General features: G+C 41.4%; 1 protein-coding gene, 1 long non-coding RNA gene and 1 other non-coding gene across 3 annotated transcripts in view; 1 reads left to right on the top strand and 2 right to left on the bottom strand.

Moving 5' to 3' along the window:
• The window catches only part of LOC140612039 (uncharacterized), a 53,271-nt gene that overhangs the window by 20,821 nt on the left and 12,461 nt on the right, over positions 1-19,989 (bottom strand). The gene's annotated exons all lie outside the window — the stretch shown is intronic.
• Positions 16,123-16,196, top strand: TRNAV-UAC (transfer RNA valine (anticodon UAC)). Its single transcript has one exon. It is a non-coding gene; the product is annotated as a tRNA-Val (tRNA).
• PABPC4L (poly(A) binding protein cytoplasmic 4 like) lies at positions 17,014-18,796 on the bottom strand. The gene has a single exon (XM_072788381.1). It carries the CDS (start codon positions 18,224-18,226, stop codon positions 17,114-17,116), a length of 1,113 nt encoding a protein of 370 aa, XP_072644482.1. The 5' UTR covers positions 18,227-18,796; the 3' UTR covers positions 17,014-17,113.

Here is a 19,989-nt window from a genome sequence, read left to right as displayed (position 1 = left end):
GTTGTCTCTTTTTTTAGCAATTTCCCTTTTTTGATCAGACTCTTGGCCTGAGATATGATCAAAATTTAAGGCTTTAGCTTCACTCTCAGCTATTACTCTGTAGTTCTTGTAGCTTTTACTGATCTTCTGTATGATATTCACAAGTCATGATGTTTCTTCGCAGACTCTCTGTGTGGTGAATACAGACTTCAGATTCACAAATTTAGTCGTTTATTTTCTTCATTCTTTTTTGGCATTCCACTTTTAGGAAGATCATTTGCTTGGTGGTTCATGGTTGTGAACAAGCATTTAAAACTTTTGAGAGGTGGCCCCGGTGGCTCGGCCGTTTGGCGCTGCCTTCAGTCCAGGGCGTGATCCTTGGGACCCAGGGTCGAGTCCCACAATGGGGTTTCTGCGTGTAACCTGCTTCTCCCTTTGCCTGTGTCTCTGCCCCTCTCTTTCTGTGTCTTTCATGAATAAGTAAATAAAATCTTTAAAAAAGTTGTTAAAACTTTTGAGAGAATACAATGCCTTTAGGAGATTCTATGATTATTATAAGTAAGATAATTCTCAATGTCTGGACTGTACTTTGGAGCTATGATGCTCAAGACCCAAATCAATGAAAATCAAGTAAGTAAAAAGACCCCCTCCCCCAGAGGAGTCCCCTTTTTAAGCCAAGTGGCTTGCTCAATCGTCTTATATGACCAAATATCTACTATCTCAGAAGTGTTAATCAAGATGCAGCAGGTAGTGTTGGCCAAAGCACAGATACCTCACTGCTCAGCCAAGATAATCAAGGGCTATCCTAACATCAAGAGCCTTGACCAGAGAGTCTAACGAGTTTTGTTGGCCAGCTATTGTTCTAGCAGCAGATTCTGCAATATTTTCAAGAGGTAAGGAGAGGTTCCTGATCATAGTCTTTAAATTTATACCTAGCAGGAAAAGTAGAGCCAAAGGAAGTGAATCCTGAATCATGAACTCCTCCTGGTCAAGTCCTGACTAATTTGATGATGTAGATTCAGGGGATTTGAACAATGAATTGTCTTGGTTCATTTGTGCAGTTAGGGGGCATAGTTGGATATCCTCAGAGGCATTGCCTGGTTATGTGCCAGTTATCTAGGCATTCAGAGGTCTAAGGGAAATGATAATCACCACAAAGATAAATCCTGTCAGTGCACAAACCATTCCAGTTAATGTGGCATTATTAATAGATTCATTCACAGGGATTATTGCATTTGCCTGTTCAAACCAGGTGTCAGTAGGGTTTTCAGCACATTCTGAAAGTAAGCCTCCCAAGCTGAAATAATTACTTTAAGTACTTTGCAAAGATGGGTGCTACTGTTGAGATTTTTTTTCATGACTGGGGGAAGACCTGATTTAGATAATCATGGGAATGTAGAGGTGCAACTGTACTAAGAGGTACATAGGTATTTGTGTTTAGTTGACCAAGACATTATAATTGGAGAAAAGATAAAAAGCCACTGGATGTTCTGGTCATAAAAGTTGAGCTTTGGAAGAAGCTTCTAAGGGCTGTCAATCATAGTTTATGGTGACACTGGGAATTGAAGAGAAATTGGTCATAGGGAGGATGAGGAAGTCTCAAGCATCATGGATAGATTGAATTCTTTGATGACAGATCAAGCAGTCTATAAGGTTACCTCCCTTAGCAATGGCCTGAGAGACATAGATGAGGGCCACCTCTTTCCAGGCCAATGCCAGAGTAAAGGAAAGAAAGAGAAGAAAGAGTTTCTTATTTAGTTAAATAGTGAAGTTTTGATCTGGCATCTTGGGTGGAAGCATTCTATATGGTTGTCAGATACTTCTTTTCTTTATCATTTTGATTTGGAAGTCTCCTGTGTCCATATAGGACTACATGTCATACAGAGCCTTCTTTAGCTGTGAGATGTGTACCCAAGGTTCAATACCTTCTAGTTTTTGAGCAGTGTCAGTGGTCAGGAGCACTAGGAAAAGTCCCTTCCAGCAAGGCTCAAGGGCTGTCTTCTTCTGATATGGTTTCTGGAATACTCTAGTCACCAGTCTCCAGGCTATGACCAATAAGACCCTCTGAATTCGGTTCCAGCAGGTTTCTTCAACCTGTCAATGATATGCTTTGGCATAGGACATTAAAGACTTACAGTAGTTGGTCGTATTAGCATAACACAATAAAGGATCAGCAGGAAGTTGTATGCCAATAGACATTGGCCTACTGGTGACTACTTCTTGTGGAGTGAATTTATGTTTCCCAAAGGGGGTCTGTGACCAGTCAGGGAGGCCAGAGGCAATACCTTAGGCCAAGGGAATCCAGTAGTTTCAGCAAATTTAGAGACTTGAGTTTGACGGTCCCATTAGTTCTCTCAACCATGCCTGATGATGGAGGGTGATAAGCAGAGTGATAATTCCAAGAAATTTGCAAGGTTTTTTGCTAAGACTCTTATGATTTGTCAACTAGAGTGGATACCTCAATCACTAGAGATTGTAGGAGGTATACGGAGTGGGAAACACATTTTCTAACAGTTTACTTGCCACTGTGAGGACATCAGCCTTGAGGCAGGGGAAGGCTTCAGCGCATCCAGGATGCATATGTAACAACATGTTGATAACCCATACTGGGAGGCAGTTGCATGAGGGCTAACTGTAGGTGCTCAGAGGGTCCAAAAGGAAAAGGTTTGACATCCCTAGAAACAAAAATAATTTTTTGAGGTGTATGGGCCTGACATATCAGACATTTGTGGTAAAATGTTACATTTTTAGAGTCTCCCCACCAATGTTTGTTCATAATTTGAGTCATCGTAAATGCACTACAGTGGGTGAAGGAATGTAAATTCGGAAAACTGGGTTATGCCAAGGAGCTTGGAAGAACCAAGCCATCTCTGGTTTCCAAGTTTCATTGAACTTTAACCACTGTCTTGTGTTTCTTAATGTCCCTGATTCAGAAGTAGATTGTTGCTGTGTTGCAAGGACATCAGGATGCCCAAGTCTGGCAACATGAGGTCATTTGTTTGTTTGTTGTTTGTTTGCAAAAGCAGAAAAAACTTCAACTACAATTGTCACAAATTTCATAGATTCTATTGCTGCTGCTTTTGCATGAAAGTCAGTTAGGACATTCTCCTGACACTCAGCTTTGGTCTTTTGCTTCAATTTTGATGACAGCAATTTCAGTAGATAAGAGAATAACATTAAGAAGGTCTTTTACTCATCCATTTTTGGTTAGAATCCCAGTGGGCATAAGAAAACCCCTTCATTTCTAAAACACCCACAAAATCATAGATGACTCCAAAGATACATCAATATAAACAGTTTGTCCTTCTGATGATTGGCATGTTCTGGTAAGGGTCTAGGGCTCTATCTGTTGGACTGGTTTAGCTCATGGGAGATCTCCCCTCTCAAGTAGTTCATGTTGGATAGTAACAGCATACTAGCAATTTTCCAAGTAACAAAGATATGTCTTACACATCAAGATGTGGAGTCACAAAATGGGATGTTATTACCTCATGGTCATGGGGTTGGCATTCATCAGACAAGGGTATAATGTAACAGGATTTAGAATGTTGAGACCTTAAGGATTTAGATTAAGTGGTGAAAGCAGAAGGATCTCATTGGAAGTTAGTCAGCTTGCAGAGAAATGTTGAATCAATTCAGAGTTAAGAAGACTTTTGGATAGCGTGTGGGGTTTGTAAGTAAATGTCATTTCCTAGGGTCAAATCCACTGGGGCTTCTACTAATTTTGCAGCTGGAGCTCCATAGCCTTAAGGCAGTTCAGATATGCACAGACAACAGAATCCAGTTGTAGACTACAATAGGCCATACAGCTATGTTTATTACTATATTCTTGTGTGAGCATTCCCAGGGCTTGGTTATCCCTTTCATGCACAAATAAAGTGAAAAGTTTGGAATGGTTAGGTAACCCTTGGGCGGACAGCTCTTGTAATACTTGTTTTAGTCTTATAAAGGCCTGCTTATATTTTTGTTCCAAAGGAGGAGGTTCAGGGGCTGAAATTTTAGTAAATTCATAAAGTGAAGTGAATAAAGAAAAATTAGGAACCCATGCTCTGCAATAGCTACCAAACCTAGAAATCCACAAAGCTGCTGCTTAGTTGTGGGCCTGGAAAACTCTTGAATGAGTCAAATTCTTTTTGGAGATAGCTGGAATCCTTCAGCACTTAGATTATGACCTAGGTAATAAACAGTGTCTCCAAATACTTGTAATTTCTCCTTAATTACTTTGTCTTTCAGTTAACTGTTGTAAGCAAATAAATGGGATCCTTTATGGGTCAGTAACTGAGCATAGGTTGTCTGCATATTGTAAGAGGGTTGATTTTCTTTAAATCTTGTGGAGTGCTTGAAAGAAATAGGCAGGGGTCTCAGTAAACCTTTGAGTTATGACTATCCAGATATATCGTTGATTGTTCTTAGTAAAGACAAATGGATATTGGCTGTTAGGTCCTCTTAGGTCCTCAGGGATGCTGACAAATGCTTAACAAAGTCTGTAACAGCGAACCGTTTTGAGTCTGGTGGGACTTAAAACAAAAAGCTTTTCAAATTTGGAACAATTGAGAAATAAGGGAATAATTATCTTATTAATAGATCTCAGGTCCTGAACAAGTCACGATCTCAACACATTAGGTTTTTGGCTAGGAAGATTGGCATTAGAGGGGCTACTCCAGGGGATATGAAACTGTGGGCAATTAGGTCTACTACTGGTGTGAATCCTTATATACCCTGAAGTTTTAATGGATATTGAGGTAATTTGGGAAGAGCTTTAGTTATGCCTGTATAAGTTTTTTTGTAGGTTTTGCATTTTTATTCTCCCTATATCAATATAAGAAGTAGCCAAGTTTTAGAAACCTTGATTAAATCAGGGGACTTTTGGGATACCTGGGGGGCGCAGCAGTTTAGCGCCTGCCTTTGGCCCAGGGCGCGATCCTGGAGACCGGGGATCAAATCCCACGTCGGGCTCCTGGTGCATGGAGCCTGCTTCTCCCTCTGCCTATGTCTCTGCCTCTCTCTCTCTCTCTGTGTGTGTGTGACTATCATAAATAAATAAAAATTAAAAAAAATAAATCAGGGGACTTTTGTTGGAATTCCTACTCTTCTATCAAGGACATATTGTAAGGAACATGAAAGTTCAGGTTCAGGCTGGTCTGAAATCTCTAAGGTAAGGTCTCCATTGGAGGCAAAATGTATTAGCCCTTTTAACTTAGAAAGAAGATCTCCACCTTATTGATTGACTGGGGTTGTGTCACATAGCAAAAAAAGAGAATGTTTTTCAGTAAAAGTGGTATCAGAGTCACTTGTGCTTGTTGAGACAGAAATTCTCTTAAAATTTTACTAGGTACCTTCACTATGGAAGCTTTTTCACTCTGAAGGATTTTTTTTCCTGAAGGATTTGTTGTCCTGTGAGAGTGGGGTTTATTTATTTATTTGTTTGTTTGTTTGTTTGTTTTTGTTTTTATTTATTTATTTTTTTTTGAGAGTGTGGTTTAAAGTAGCAAGTGTGGCTCTGACATCTACTGAAATTTAACAAGGATTCCCACTAATTTTAATTGTAGTTCTCTCTTAGCAGCTTATGAGAATTATTGGTTGAAACCTTGGAGTTCCAACAACTCTGGGAGAGACTCATTTGGGGGCCTTTCTATGGGGATAATTATGAAGGCATTCAGCTCTGTATGACCTGAAGTATTTGCATGAACCTTTGAGAACAATCTTTTTCCCAGTGTCCCAGTTGACTACCAATCAGACATCAATCTGTGGGCCAGTGTTTTGATGATGGATCCCTAGAGGGTGCAATGTGAGAGGACCCATGTTAACTAAAGTCTCTGGCCTTGGACCTGTTGTAGTTGTAAGGCCAATAGTTTCATGGACTTGTGTTTATGATATTGTTTCAAAGTCCTTTCAAAGTGTTCAACTATGGCCATAAGTTCAGTCAGACTGGTGGTCCCCATCCCATTCTCAGCCTTTTTATAAACCCGCTAATTTCAGGAGATAATCCATTTACAAATAGGGCAGCTACCATGTCAATCTGAAATGCCATAGGAAGATGACTTCCAAATGGGCTTAAAGTCTGCCACAGATTCATCTTTCAAATGGGGAACTGCATCTGTCACCAGTAGTTCCCAATATGGAATTTGAGGAAGGATTCCAAACAAATGGGGAATTATAGGACTAAATTGCTAGCATTTCTCAACATGGAGTCTGGGTATTGAACCCAGGGCTGGGTTTCCAATAAAATAGGGAATTGTCTCAACGACTAACAGTTCCCAGTGAGGAATAGGAATTCCAATCAAATGGCGACCCACCTGGAAAGCCAATTAGACTGGGAACTCAATGCAAAGAGAGCAGAAGTCAGAACCAAGAGGAACTTACCCACAGCACTTGGAAACATCAAGAAAGACACAGAACTCAAAATGGTTTGTGGGTACCATGATTGTGTTTCTCATGGTCCCAAAAGCTGTGGGAAGACTCCTCCTGTCCTAATGTTGCCACTACATCTATTAAAAAAAAAAAAAAAATTCAACTGAGTAGATTTGAATACCTAATTGATTTTATTCAATAATTCATGAATTAGGAAGCACCTCATCTAACAAATAGGAAGGAGCTCTGAAGAGCTTTTAATGAAAGGCTTTTAAAAGAAGAAAGGGGGCAAGACAAGAAAATTAGTGCACTGGTTCAGGTGAGATCACCTTCCTTTTGGGAATGAAAAGGGGTCTATTAGGTGGATTACCTCACTAGTGCTGAGTAGGTAATTCCAGGTCAACTGGTTAAAGGCTCCAATCCTGGAAGAGGGTGAAATTCCAATTAGGTTAGGTATTAAGTCTTGGTTTGCTGATGCAGAGCTTAGAACTAGTGACTCCATTTTGGGTCTATGTCTCTTTTTAAGAGCACTAAATCCAAAGCAAGCAAAAAAAGGAAGGAAATAGGAAAGATTAAAACAGAAATAAATGAAACACAATGAAAAGAGAAAAAAATAGAAAAGTAATGGAGAAAGCTAATGAAACCAAAAGTTGATTACTCGGAGATAAACAAAATTTATAAAGAGAAAGAGGATAGGGACGTCTGGGTGATTCAGAGGTTGAGCATCTGCCTTTGGCTCACGGCGTGATCCTGGAGTCTGGGATCGAGTCCCATATAGGGCCCCTTGCAGGGAGCCTGTTTCTCCCTCTGCCTGTGTCTCTGCCTCTCTCTCTATGTCTCTATGAATAAATAAATAAAATCCGTTAAAAAAGAGAAAGAGAATATATCTTGGCTATGAATATACCCAAGAGTATTGAAATTACATATTCACAAAAAAGTTTTCACACTAATATCGCAATAATCTTATTCACAATAGCCAGGTAGTAGAAACAACACAAGTGTTTAACAAGTGATGAGTGGATAAACAATGTGGGATATTCCTCCATAAAAAGGAATTGAGTAGTGATGCATGGTTGCAACGTGGATGGAACTTTAAAATATTGGGCTAGGTGAAAGAAGCCAGGGACAAAAGGTCACATATGATATCATTTATATGAAATGTTCAGAACAGCAAATCCTTATCAACACAAATTAGATTATAGTTGCCAAGTGCTGGGCATGGGGAGGAGAGAGTGGGGAATAGGACTGCTAATGGATACATGCAGTTTCTTTTTGAATGATGAAAAGGTTTTGGAGTTGGATGATGGTGATGTTGCACAACTTTGTGAGTACACTAAAAAACACCGAATTGCACATTTGAAAATTGTTCATGAATTATAGCTCAAAAAAAAAAAAAGACATCTAGGATAATTTTTATGGAAGCAACCCAAATGTTCATTCATGATAAAAGGATAAATAATTTGCAGTATAGTCATAAGACAGAATAGTATATGACAGTAACTATGAATCCATTACTAGTACGCTAAGTAGTATGTGTGAATCTTACTAAAGTCTCTTGAGTAAAAGTGACACAAGAGGCTGCATATTCAATAAATCAATTGGAGTACAATTCAAGGTAACTAAAATTAATCCTTAGAGTTTAACAACAAGATAGAAATTACATAGAATAAGTGTGATAGAAAGTGATTAGAAGGGGGCTAGAGGGTGTAGGTAAAGTTCTGTTTCTTTCTTGGCTTGAGTGGTAATTACACAAATATACTTATTTCTGAATTATTCATCAAGTTATATGCCTAGACTTTCTACAGTTTTCTCTGTACACATTATATTTTAATACAAATTTAAAATATTAAAAAACTAAATAAATATCCTTCACCCATATGCAGATTTTCCCCAGCGTTTTTCCCCCATACTTTCTAAGGAATATGTTGCTGCTATGTGTGTACTTCCTAAGCCAAACACAGCAAATTTGCTAAGATGTGATGACTTGCTGCTGAGTGTCATTTCTCTACCCTGTACTCCACCTTCTTAAGAACTTACAACCTGCTTTACTTTTTGGCAGCACAGTTTCCATCTCATGTTCCTTCTAGACTTAAGATCAGATTTCCGACAAAGAAACATATCTACTCTATATCCTAAATCATGAAAAAGCATAGGTCGGGAGGACAATGAACTTTTGTTTAAAAAAATAATAAAATATTTAAAAATAACATTCTAAATGTTTGAAGGTGAGCTTCTTTGACCTTTTCAAAGGACTTGCTTTTTTCTCCTTGCAACACTATGCCATGTGGTGTAATTTCAAAAAGGTAATGCTGTGCATAAGGAGCCTTCCTTGACCCTTGTGACGAAAAATAAAAAGAAAACTATTTCCATTTTGAAAAGATCTCTTATTTACTTTGATCTGGCAAGAGATCCCCCCTCATCATTTTTTTTTTTCATAAGCAAGTTGGAAGGCTCCTTTTACCCCTTGCAATAGACAACACACTATCTGATAAAAAGTTAAAGCTCTGAATGAGGAAGGGATTAACTTGATACTTGGTACTTGAAATAAAACCAGTTTATTTCCAGCATGTCGACTAAGGGAAATAGTAGCATAAGAAAAGGATTAAAAAATACACAGAGACCAAAGAATGTAAGGTCTCCTCAGCCATGGTAAAGGTTTATACCTGACTTTAAGAGTAATGGAAGACCATGACAAGTTCTTAAGCAGAATGACACGATCAAATTTGCATTTGACAGTTTCATTTTGGTCAAAAAAAAATAAATATTAAAATCAAATAAGATGGGACACCTGGGTGGCTCCGGGGTTGAGTGTCTGCCTTCGGCTCAGGCCATGATCCTGAGATCCAGGGGTCAAGTCCCACATGGGGCTCCCTGCGAGGAGCCTGCTTCTCCCTCTGCCTATGTCTCGGCCTCTCTCTGTTTCTCATGAAGAAATAAGTAAAATCTTTTTAAAAATTAAAAAAATAAAATAAGATTACCACGTAACTTCAGTGCCAATTTTTTTTTTTTTAATCAATTGTAATCTCGGCAATATAAATGTCATTTGTAGGGGCACTTGGGTGGCTCAGTGGTTGAGTGTCTATCTTTGGCTCGGGTCTTGATCCCAGTGTCCTGGGATCGAGTCCCGCTCAGGCTCCCCAGAGGGAGCCTGCTTCTCCTGCCTATGTCTCTGCCTCTGTGTGTCTCTCATGAATAAATAAATAAATAAAATCATAAATAAAATCATAAATAAATAAATAAATGCCATTTGTATAAATACTCTGTGTAAAATATTAGTGAACAGAGTGGTGAATAATACTAGATTATCATTTCTAACACCTCCCGTGGTATTTCGGTAAAATAATGATGTGTCAAAATAGGCTAGTTATAATTCTAATATTTGGTTTACATTCAAATTGAGGTACTTCTTTGATTAACAAAGATTTTCTGGAATTACTATTATAAGGCCTTACTTTAATTTCAAGGAACTAGGAATGGCAATATGTCAAAACCATGGTGTGTTGGTATGCCACTGGCATATGTACAAAGATAAAATGTAAATCAAAATTGTGATTCACTGTAGACTGTCAGATGTGGTTTACTGAGATAAGAGAATCCCAATGGAAATACCAAATTAAATACACACACACATACACACACACACCCACCACAATGAATCACGACCAATATTCACTCTGTGTGAAAAATAAATATGTAAATAAATAAAATAAAATAAAATAAAATTATAATAACATCCACAATTTCAGTGACATTGCCTTTGGAACTCAAATGTGCTGTTAATATTTGGCAGAACTTCAAGCAGAGATCGTATTTTTAATATCCAAGTGATGTAAATATAAATGGGTTAACAAAATCTGATGCAATGCCATTGTGCAAACTGCCAATATCTCTCATAAGCTGAGCATTTTCTTTACTATGGCAAAGAAGGCCGCTAACAGAATTATTTTTCTTCTTTTCCTTGATGGATTCAATGGTTTCATTCAGGGAACTTCAATAGAGTTAAGACCATTCTATGAACACTAAGATAAGACATGGCCACGAGACAAAACCAACACAAAGCTATAAATATTTCCTCTGAGCATACCTGCAGAATAATCTGACCTTAGATTCAAATCTAAATATAATTGTAACTCAGAATTTAGTACGTCTGTATTTTTTTTTAATACAGAGTGCATGGGTAAAATGTGTGAGGATCATACCACATTGTGTAAACAGAATTAAAGCTTGAAAAGCTTTAGGGATGCCTGGGTGGCTCAGTGGCTGAGCTTCTGTCTTTGGCTTAGGGTGTGATCTTGGGGTCCTGGGATCGAGTCCCGCATCAGGCTCTCCAATAGGGAGCCTGCTTTTCCCTCTGCCTGTGTCTCTGCCTCTTTCTCTAATGGATAAGTAAATAAAATCTTAAAAAATAAAAAAGAGAAAAGCTTTACCTAAGTCCAATTTTGTTAATTCCTATAATTTAAGTGTACTAATGGGTCTAATAACAAATAGTTTTGTAAAGAAAATTAGCACCTATGAATTTATCTTTGTGGTTAAATTACTTCTATATATCGGAACCATTTTATAAGCATATAACATTTTAGATGTGTCTCAAGATTTATTCATCACACTGTCAGTAGGAACTTTCTTTTAAAATTCTTTATATAGAATATCACAATAGTTGGTGATTTAGGAATATGTCAGAGATATTGTGGGTTTGGCTCCAGACCATTGCAATAAAGCGGATGTCACATTAAAGTGAGTCAAATGATTTCTGTTTTGTTTTGTTTTCCAGGGCATGTAAAAGTTATGTCTATTATATACTGCAGTCTATTAAGTGTGCAATAGCATCATATCTAAATGCAATATACATACCTTAATTTAAAAATAACTTTATTGTTGGGGTGGTTCAGCGGTTTAGCGCCGCCTTCAGCCCAGGGTGTGATCCTGGAGACCCGGGATTGAGTCCCATGTCAGGTTCTGTGCACAGAGCCTGCTTCTCCCTCTGCCTGTGTCTCTGCCTTTCTCTCTCTCTCTCTGTTTCTCATGAATAAATAAAATAAAAAAATCTTTAAAAAAATACTTTATTGTTAAAAATGCTAGCCATCAATGGTGCTCTTAGCAAGTCATAAACAGTGACCACAGATCACTGTTAACAAATCTAATAGTAATGAAAAAGGTTGAAATATTGCAAGAATTACCAAAATAAGACAAAGAGATACCAAGTGAGCAGATCCTGTTGGGAAAAATGGTGCCAGTAGACTTGCTTAATGCAGGTTTGTTATGAACTTTGAATTTGTAAAAAACACAGTATCTGTGAAGCACAATAAAATGAGGTATGCCTGTATAACAGTAAAAGAGGAGTCTCTTCCCTCTGGTGCTATGATTCTAAAATGTTAACATGCATGAAAACATATTTGGCTTTGACTATACCTTATGTTAAAACTCAAGAAACCAATACCTATTAAATGTAGATTTATTTTCAAATATTACTGTAAGAAACCATTTGTAATCTGTTGACAATTATTTTTGCTGGAAATCCATTTGGGTGACTAAATTGAATCTAACCTTTGCAGTTAAATTTTTCAGCAGTTGCTTAATTTAGACCTAACAGAGTATGATTGTACAAAAACACAAGTCCCATTACCAAACAAAAATGAATTCAATCTTATACAAAAGATATTGCATAATTTGATCCTTAGGATTGTACAATTTGAGGTAGAAAAAAAATCACCTTTTTTGACTTATGTGAAAACTAGTTGTAGGGAGAAAATGGAATTTTAAGAACTGTTTGTAAACAAAACTTTAAAGAAGAAAGAAAATAGCAAATAAATAATGAAATTTACAATTAGATGTAAATAATAAAAAATATCCAGTGTTTAGTGGATGTATATTCCTAAACTTATTTCTACTCTTTGACCTTCCTAAGTGCATTCTGCACAGAACTTAGAAAGTTGATTATCTGTCACTAGAATTGAAGAGACTGCAAAGTGGTACAGAAGTCTTACTAGACTATGCCTGAAGATATTTAAACTCTGAATATTTTGTTAGGTAAAATTTCCTTTTCTAGTATGAATTGGAATTTTCTGCTAGCCAAAGATATCATGAGGATATTTAATTTGTTCTACTCTTTAAAATGTAGATTAAGAAAATCTTTTTTATCTGCTGTTTCATGTATTTTTAAAAATTACATTAGGAGGCATATTTTCCAAATACAAGTCATCTAATTCTAAATACTCAACATGTAAGATGAATTTTACTTTAACAATTAAATGCAGAAGTGTTTTAAAAATAGTCAATTATTCCTGATCAAAATTTGATCTGTGTTTGTGCCTCTTTTTAAACATGGTCCCATAATTACGAGTAGCTGTAAAAGAAATATTAGTTTATACGGAAGTCGGTGTCTTGCGACATGAAACACAAGTATCTTCATTTAAAAATTCAAGTTGTTTTCAGCTTACTCCTAAGACAAACCGATCTTTAGAAAATCAGACATACTCAAAAATTAAATAAAAAGATCATTTTTAGACCCGCTTTTACCATCGAAAGATTAAACCTTATTTGATCTTTTCGCAATGGATTTATAAAAAATACTAAGAACAGGACATTACCAATTCTAAACCACTTTAAAACATTTATTTTTACTGACTACAGATTTTCACTTACAAACTTAAAAATATTTAGAAATTTGAAAATTTTAAGTAATGTTAGAAAGGCACATTTATTGAACTGGCTGTGCACGCCAGCAGGCCTCTACAACAAACTTGGCAATGCGTGTGGGTAGAGGAAGGCAAGAATAGAAGCAGTGGCTCAAGGCACCTTTGTAAATTAGCTCTTACTGGAATGCTTATCAGAAAAGTAAAGATTCTTCTTATTTATCAAGGCACTTGGGCATAATGATTAAATTTTCTTCAAAGGGTGAACTTGTACTGCCAACTAGGATGACTTGATATTATCACACACACACAAAATTGAGAATGAGCAAAATTCAAATAAAATAATCAAGAAAATCCATAGGATTATATATTTTTGCAAACTGACTTTGTCATTTCTTATGGTAAATATTAAAAATAAGCTATTTCCACTAAAAAAGTAGAATACAGTGTCATGAAGCTACAGCTACAATTCATCTAGACATCTGATATTATGTCCTATTATTCCCTTGTGTACACAGCAGAGAACTCAGCTCCCTGATATTATCTTAATCATCCATTTATGAGCATTATGAAAAATTGTTCAAATATTTGGACACTTTGATAGACTGGATTATCCAGAAAGAGATGTCAAGGCTTGACACACCTACTACACTTCCCAGGCCTGTCGTTCTCCTTAAAAACTCTCTGTTTTAGAGGTATAAACTTTTTTTTTTTTTTTTTGAGGTATAAACTTCTTAACACAGTGATTCCGAGGCCCAATGAATTAGAGTTGGCATATGAGTTTCACACAGATTCTTATAGTAGGTAGGTATTTACCAAACATATTAATGAAGCTTGAAAAGTAAGATACTTTTAAGGAGATTTACTATAGGCTGTGGGCAACATACTTCAAAGACAAAAGTCTTGTTAGAAATTATTCAGAATATAAAGCTCTAAATGTAACTGAAGATAATACAGATTAATTGCATGTGTGTATATTTGAGTTCTCAAAGTGTTTTGAGTCATAACATTAAATCCACCTAAGTAAAAGACTGGAAATTCTGAGTTTAAAGACTGAACTTTGGAATGACCCTCAGAACTATAAACAAAGTGAGAATATGGGAGAAAAAAGTGTAAGATTTTGTTCAATGTAACAAATCTATACAAATGAAAAACAACCCAAAAGGAAAACAGACTAAGATCATGAAACATTCAGTTCACAAATATGAAAACACAGATGGCCAACAAATACAAGAAATGCTGTTTAACTTTTGTAGTAATAATAAAAAAAAAAAAAGTTACCGTGAAATATTTTGCTTTACATTATCATTCTGAATTGGCTAACAGCTTAAACAAAATTTCTTATTCTTGAAGTATATGGAAATGGGCAGTCCTCCATACTGGTAATGGAAATGGAAATGGCACCAGGTTTTCTGGAGAGCACTCGGGCAAAATTTATCAAAATTATTTTAAAAATCTCTGCCCTTCTAAACATTAATTCCAATGAATTACAGATTTTCTTCAGAAAGTAACTGGATATATCAGCATATATAAGTTTGCTAGGATGTTTATCTCCAAGTTGTTTATGACAGAAGAAAACAAGAGGGGGTTAGGAAACAATCTACAACTTTTATGTGTATCAAGAGGAAATGCATTATAGTACAAACGGTGAAAGAATAAGACTCATTAAAATGATAATGCAAATAATTATTTGTGGATATGGAAGTGGACTATGGCATATTGTAAAATTTAAAGAGTAATCTGTAATAAGGTTACAAGGATTCTATTTTTGTTAAATTACTATGTGTATATGTCTAAAAAAAATTGAGGGGATATGCAACACTTTTAAACAGACGATTTGTCTAAATAATAGAATTATATGTTGCTGTAAGTTTTTGATCCGTAATTTTTTCATTGTCTCAAAGAGACTTCTAACTTAGAAAATGTGCTATGAATAAACCTGTAGTTCATACAAAAATAAATAGAAGCAGATTTTCTCATTCTTTCATAGCTAAAGTATTGCCAAAGAAAATATTTTAATATAGCTTTTGTACTGGTAATATACGAAACAGAAGATTTGAATATATGGTTACAGGAAACCTGTAAGCAGAGTAAAAGAAAAAAATAAAATAAAACAGCAACAACAACAACCACCACAAAGCTATTTTCCAGACACCTTTGGTAAAACAGAATTTTAAAAGTAATTATTTAAATGTAAATAAATAATTCTTGTCTCCGTTTCCAAGGTGGATTTCAAATAGCACACAGTAAAAATCAAAATAAAAACACCCTCTTTTTTAAAAAGTATAAAACAAAGATGAATAATAGAGATTAAGGAGAAGAGAGAAAGAGAGATCTGAAAATGGGATTAAAAGTTATTCTAGAAAACAGGCAAATTGATGTAATTTCAATTTATCAGAAAATCAATTTAGCGAGCTTCTGATAAATCGAGGCCAAAACTTAATGGGTTATGTAAATCTCATGCTCTAATAAAAAGAGACATGAGTCCATAAAAAAAAATAAAGAAACATACTCTTCTGAACCCTGAGATAATATCATTACATCGAACATAAAATAGAGATCGAAAAAGAATTGTTGAACTGAATTTCTATATTCTCTATATTTGACTTTTATAATACTGGTGTCTGGAAGAAACGTAAGGCATTAATACTAACCTGTATCGATTTGAAGAGAATTAAGACCAGGCCAACTTTTTGTCACCTTAATTGATACAAATTTATGACTTAAGGAATGTAGAAGTTCAGGTTTTACTATTCGAGCCCCAATGTTGATAACTAGCAAGCACATAGATGACAGCCTGCCAATGGAAAGAATAGCAAAATATCCTAGAAGTCAAGTTTGTAGGAAACCTTAAAAACCTCCACCATTAATTTCAGCCATCAGAAGGACAATCATGCCAGGATATAAATTCAAAAGGCATTCAACTCTTTCCTAGTACTTTAAACATTAATTCAAAATATAACTAGGTATTGAATTTATACTAGCAAATCTTAAACCTTTGGTTTCTTTAAAAAGCTCCGACGAGAACCTAGAAAATATCTATTTGGAAAAATAAATTACTTTGCAATCCTTCGGCCTAAGAACTGGTTTTTAGCATGTTTTCACAGAAGAAACTAAAGCTAGCAATAGTATTCAAATATGAAAGAAGATAGGGGCTTGCGGTTCCACAGTGCAGTGGTTATCACGTCTGCTTTACACGCAGAAGCTCCTGGGTTCGATTCCCCAGTGGAACCAGATGCAGCTGCACTTCTTAAAAAAAAAAAAAAATAAGACATAAACTTTAACAACTATCTCCTTTCCGATGGTTCAAAACGTAATAAAAATATATCTAATTATGCTTATTGCTACGCATCCTAAATCAAAATCAGAGAGACAATATTGTAATTGGAAGGGGTGCCTCTGTCAAATGAATCCAGCTTGCAAGATTCATATTTTTTCCCCCCACACGAGAAAAATAGCTTTGTCTACAAAAACTCTTATCGCAAAGTCTACTGGCATGAGCAGCCCTCGGCTGGGATTTGCGGTCCTCTGTGGGGTAAATGGGGCAGAGAGCAGGAGCCACTGCAGGCCTGCGGCTGCAAGCCCCTTCGGCTGCAAGGCCCTGCGGCTGCAAAGCCCTGCGGCTACAAGCCCTGCAGCTACAAGCCCCTTCGACTGCAAGCCCTGCGGCTGCAAGCGCGTTTGTAAGCCCTTTGGCTACAAGGCCCTTTGGCTGCAAGGCCTTTGGCTGCAAGGCCCTTTGGCTGCAAGGCCCTTTGGCTGCAAGCCCTTTGGCTGCAAGGCCCTTTGGCTGCAAGGCCTTTGACTGCAAGGCCCTGCGGCTGCAAGCCCTTTGGCTGCAAGGCCCTTTGGCTGCAAGGTCCTGCGGCTGCAAGGCCTTTGGCTGCAAGCCCATTCAGCTGCAAGCCCTGCGGCTGCAAGGCCCTGCGGCTGCAAGGCTTTTGGCTGCGAGGTCCTGCGGCTGCAAGGCCTTTGGCTACAAGGCCCTTTGGCTGCAAGGCCTTTGACTGCAAGGCCCTGCGGCTGCAAGGCCCTGCGGCTGCAAGCCCTGTGGCTGCAAGGCCCCGCGGCTGCAAGCCCTGTGGCTGCAAGGCCCCGCGGCTGCAAGGCCCTGCGGCTGCAAGCGCGGCGGCTGCGCCCGTCCCGCCCTCCTAGGGCCTCTGGGCCAGGGCGATGGACAGCGGCTTGGAGCCCAGCACGCGGCCGTTCATCTCGGCCAAGGCCCTGGCGGCCTCGTCGGCAGAGGAGAAGCAGATGAGGCCAAAGCCTTTGCTCCGCCCTTCCTCCCGCATGATCTTGACCCTGCTGACGGCTCCGAAGCCAGAAAACTCCCTGCGCAGCCTGTCCTCGTCGACGGCGTCGTCCAGGTTCTTGACGTAGAGCTTGGCGCCCTGGGCCCTGCGGAGCCCGTCCTGCTGCCGCTGCTCGAAGGCCCGCCTGAGCTCCGCCTGCCGCTCCGCCTTCCTCTGCGCGCGGCCCACGAACAGCGGCTGCCCGTCCACCTGCCTGCCGTTCAGGGCCTCCACCGCCCGCCGGGCCGCCTCGTGGCTCTCGAAGCTCACGAAGCCGAAGCCGCGGGACCTGCCGCTGGCGTCGGTCATCACCTTGACGCTCAGGGTCTTGCCGTACTCGCTGAACACGGCCCTGAGCCTGGCGTCGTCCATGCGGCCGCCGAAGTTCTTGATGTACAGGTTGGTGAACTCGCCGGCGCGGCTGCGCAGCTCGGCCTCGCGGGCCTGGCGGCTCTGGAAGCGGCCCACGAAGAGCCTGCAGCCGCGGAGCTGCGCCCCGTTCATGTGCTCGATGGCGCGGTCGGCGGCGCTCTGCTCCTGGAAGTGCACGAACGCGTAGCCGCGGGAGCCGCGCTCGTCGCTCACCACCTTGGACGACAGGATCTTCCCGAAGGCCGAGAAGCGCTCGAAGAGGGCCTTGTCGTCCACGGACCGGTCCAGGTTCTTGATGAACACGTTCCCGACGCCCGACTTCCGCAGGTGCGCGTCGCGCTGGGACCACATGAGGCGGAGCGGCCGGCCCCGCAGCACGTCGAAGTTCATGGTGTCCAGGGCCCGCTGCGCGTCCGCCAGCCGCAGGAAGTTCACGTAGGCGTAGCCCAGCGAGCGGCGGGTCAGCAGGTCCCTGCAGATGCGGATGGACAGCACCGGCCCCGCCGCGCTGAACTTCCGGAACAGCGCGTCCTCGGTGACCTCGGCGTCGAGATCCCCCACGTACAGGGACGCCTGGCGGTACTTGGCGGCCACGTTCATCGCTCGGCTCCTCCCCCGCGGCCCCGGGGCGACTCCGGCGCCTCCTCCCGCCGCGCCCCGCTGCGGTGCTGGCCGAGCCCCCCGCGCGCGCGCGGAGCCTGCCCGCGAGGCCCGGGGATGGGGGGTGCAAGGGGGCGGCTCCTGCAGGGGAGGGCAACGGTCTCAGCTGGGGAGCGCAGGAAAGAGAAAGGAAAGAAACAAAAAGCAAGCTCCCCGCCTCCCGCGAGCAACCAATTCCGCCTCAGAAGGCCACTGAATTTTGCAGTCTGCAAGACAGGCTCCGGGGCGGGGGCGAGGGCGAGGGCGAGGGTTGGGGTGGGCGTGGGGGGTGCAAGGCGTTGCTTTTGCAAGGGGCGGCCCGGCCCTCCGCAGTCGGAGGCTTCCCTACACGCACGCGGGTGGCTGGTTTCTGCATAAAAGCAGGCCTCTCCCGGGCTTGCTGCAAAGTTACGGGCGCCGCGGGGAACAACTCCACAAGTGGCGTTGCCGGCGGCTGCTCGGGGCGCGCGGGGCGCGGGCCGGACCCGGACCCGAACCCGCCCGGGCCGGGGTGTGCGAGCGCGCGGGGGCGGCGGCCTGCAGGGCCGGGGCCGGGGCTGGGGCCGGGGCCGGGGCTGGGGGCTCACCCGGGGCTGCGGCCGGCGGGGGACCCGGAACTCGCGCGCTCAACTTCCCGCTGCCAAGCGGGATGTTTGTCTTTTTAATATTTTTTTGGAGAGTGCGTGCCCTCCGCCCGCCCGGCCCGCGCACCCCCTCCCCGCGCACCCCCCCGCCCCCCGCCCCCGACAGCTGCGCGGCCGAGCGGAGCGGGGGGCGGCGACCTGGGTGGAGAGAGGCTGGCGCTGGGAGTGGCCCCGGGAGCCCCCGCCCGCAGGCCCGGCCGGCCGCCTGCGGGATCCCGGGCCTGCCCTCCGCGCCGGGGTCCTCCGAGGGCGCCGCTGCCCCGGGGTCGAGGCCCGACGTCCCGGCCCCCGCGCCGCGCTGCCAACTTGCTGCCGCGCGGCCCTTACCAAACCCGAGGCACACTTCTTTATTTCTATTATTATTCTACCCCCCCCCTCCCCCTCCCCCTCCCCCTCCCCCTCCCCCTCCCCCCCCCCCCAGGGCCGGCTTTGCAAGAACGTGCATCTCAAGAAATCCGCGAACGTGCCCTTTGCAAAGGGAGCTTCTCCCTGAGTCTCTTAGGAACGCGTCGGGTTCCCTCTTAGAGACCCACGGCCGCCTCTGGGAGTCCGGGACCCTCGCGGCCCTGCTCAAGGGATCCCCAGGCCCCACGTAGGGCCCTTCAGAAATGGGTTTGCTCCACATCTACCGAATGTGTTGAACGTGGTATTTACTTAGCCTGAGGCTGGTTTTCGTGCCCAGAGACATGGAGAGAGAGTGCCCCTCACCTCCGAGACTAGCCTAAGGATTAACTGGATTGACAGGTTTGGAAAGGTCCAACCCAGTTCCTGACAGTCAGAGGTTTTTTTTTTTTTTTTTGTTTTGTTTTGTTTTGTTTTGTTTGGCAATAATGACCTTATCTCCACTAGCGTTTAAGAGATTGCTTAAGATTCTCGTAAGACTTTAAAATGTGGTGGATCAGTTTATAGAACGCTGATTTAGTGCTTTTCAGACTTCCATGGACATAGGAATCCTGCACCTGGGGGATCCGGTCTGAAAGCAGATTCGGATTCGGGAACGTGGAATGGACTGGAAATTCCATTCCTAAAAAGCTCCAGAGTGAGGCGAATTCTGTTGGTCTGTGAACTATGCTAAATAGC

This window comes from Canis lupus, chromosome 20 (assembly GCF_048164855.1).
Source record: "Canis lupus baileyi chromosome 20, mCanLup2.hap1, whole genome shotgun sequence".
NCBI classification, from domain to species: domain Eukaryota; kingdom Metazoa; phylum Chordata; class Mammalia; order Carnivora; family Canidae; genus Canis; species Canis lupus.
Note: the sequence above shows the minus strand (reverse complement) of the source record. Positions and strands in the feature narration are given on the sequence as shown.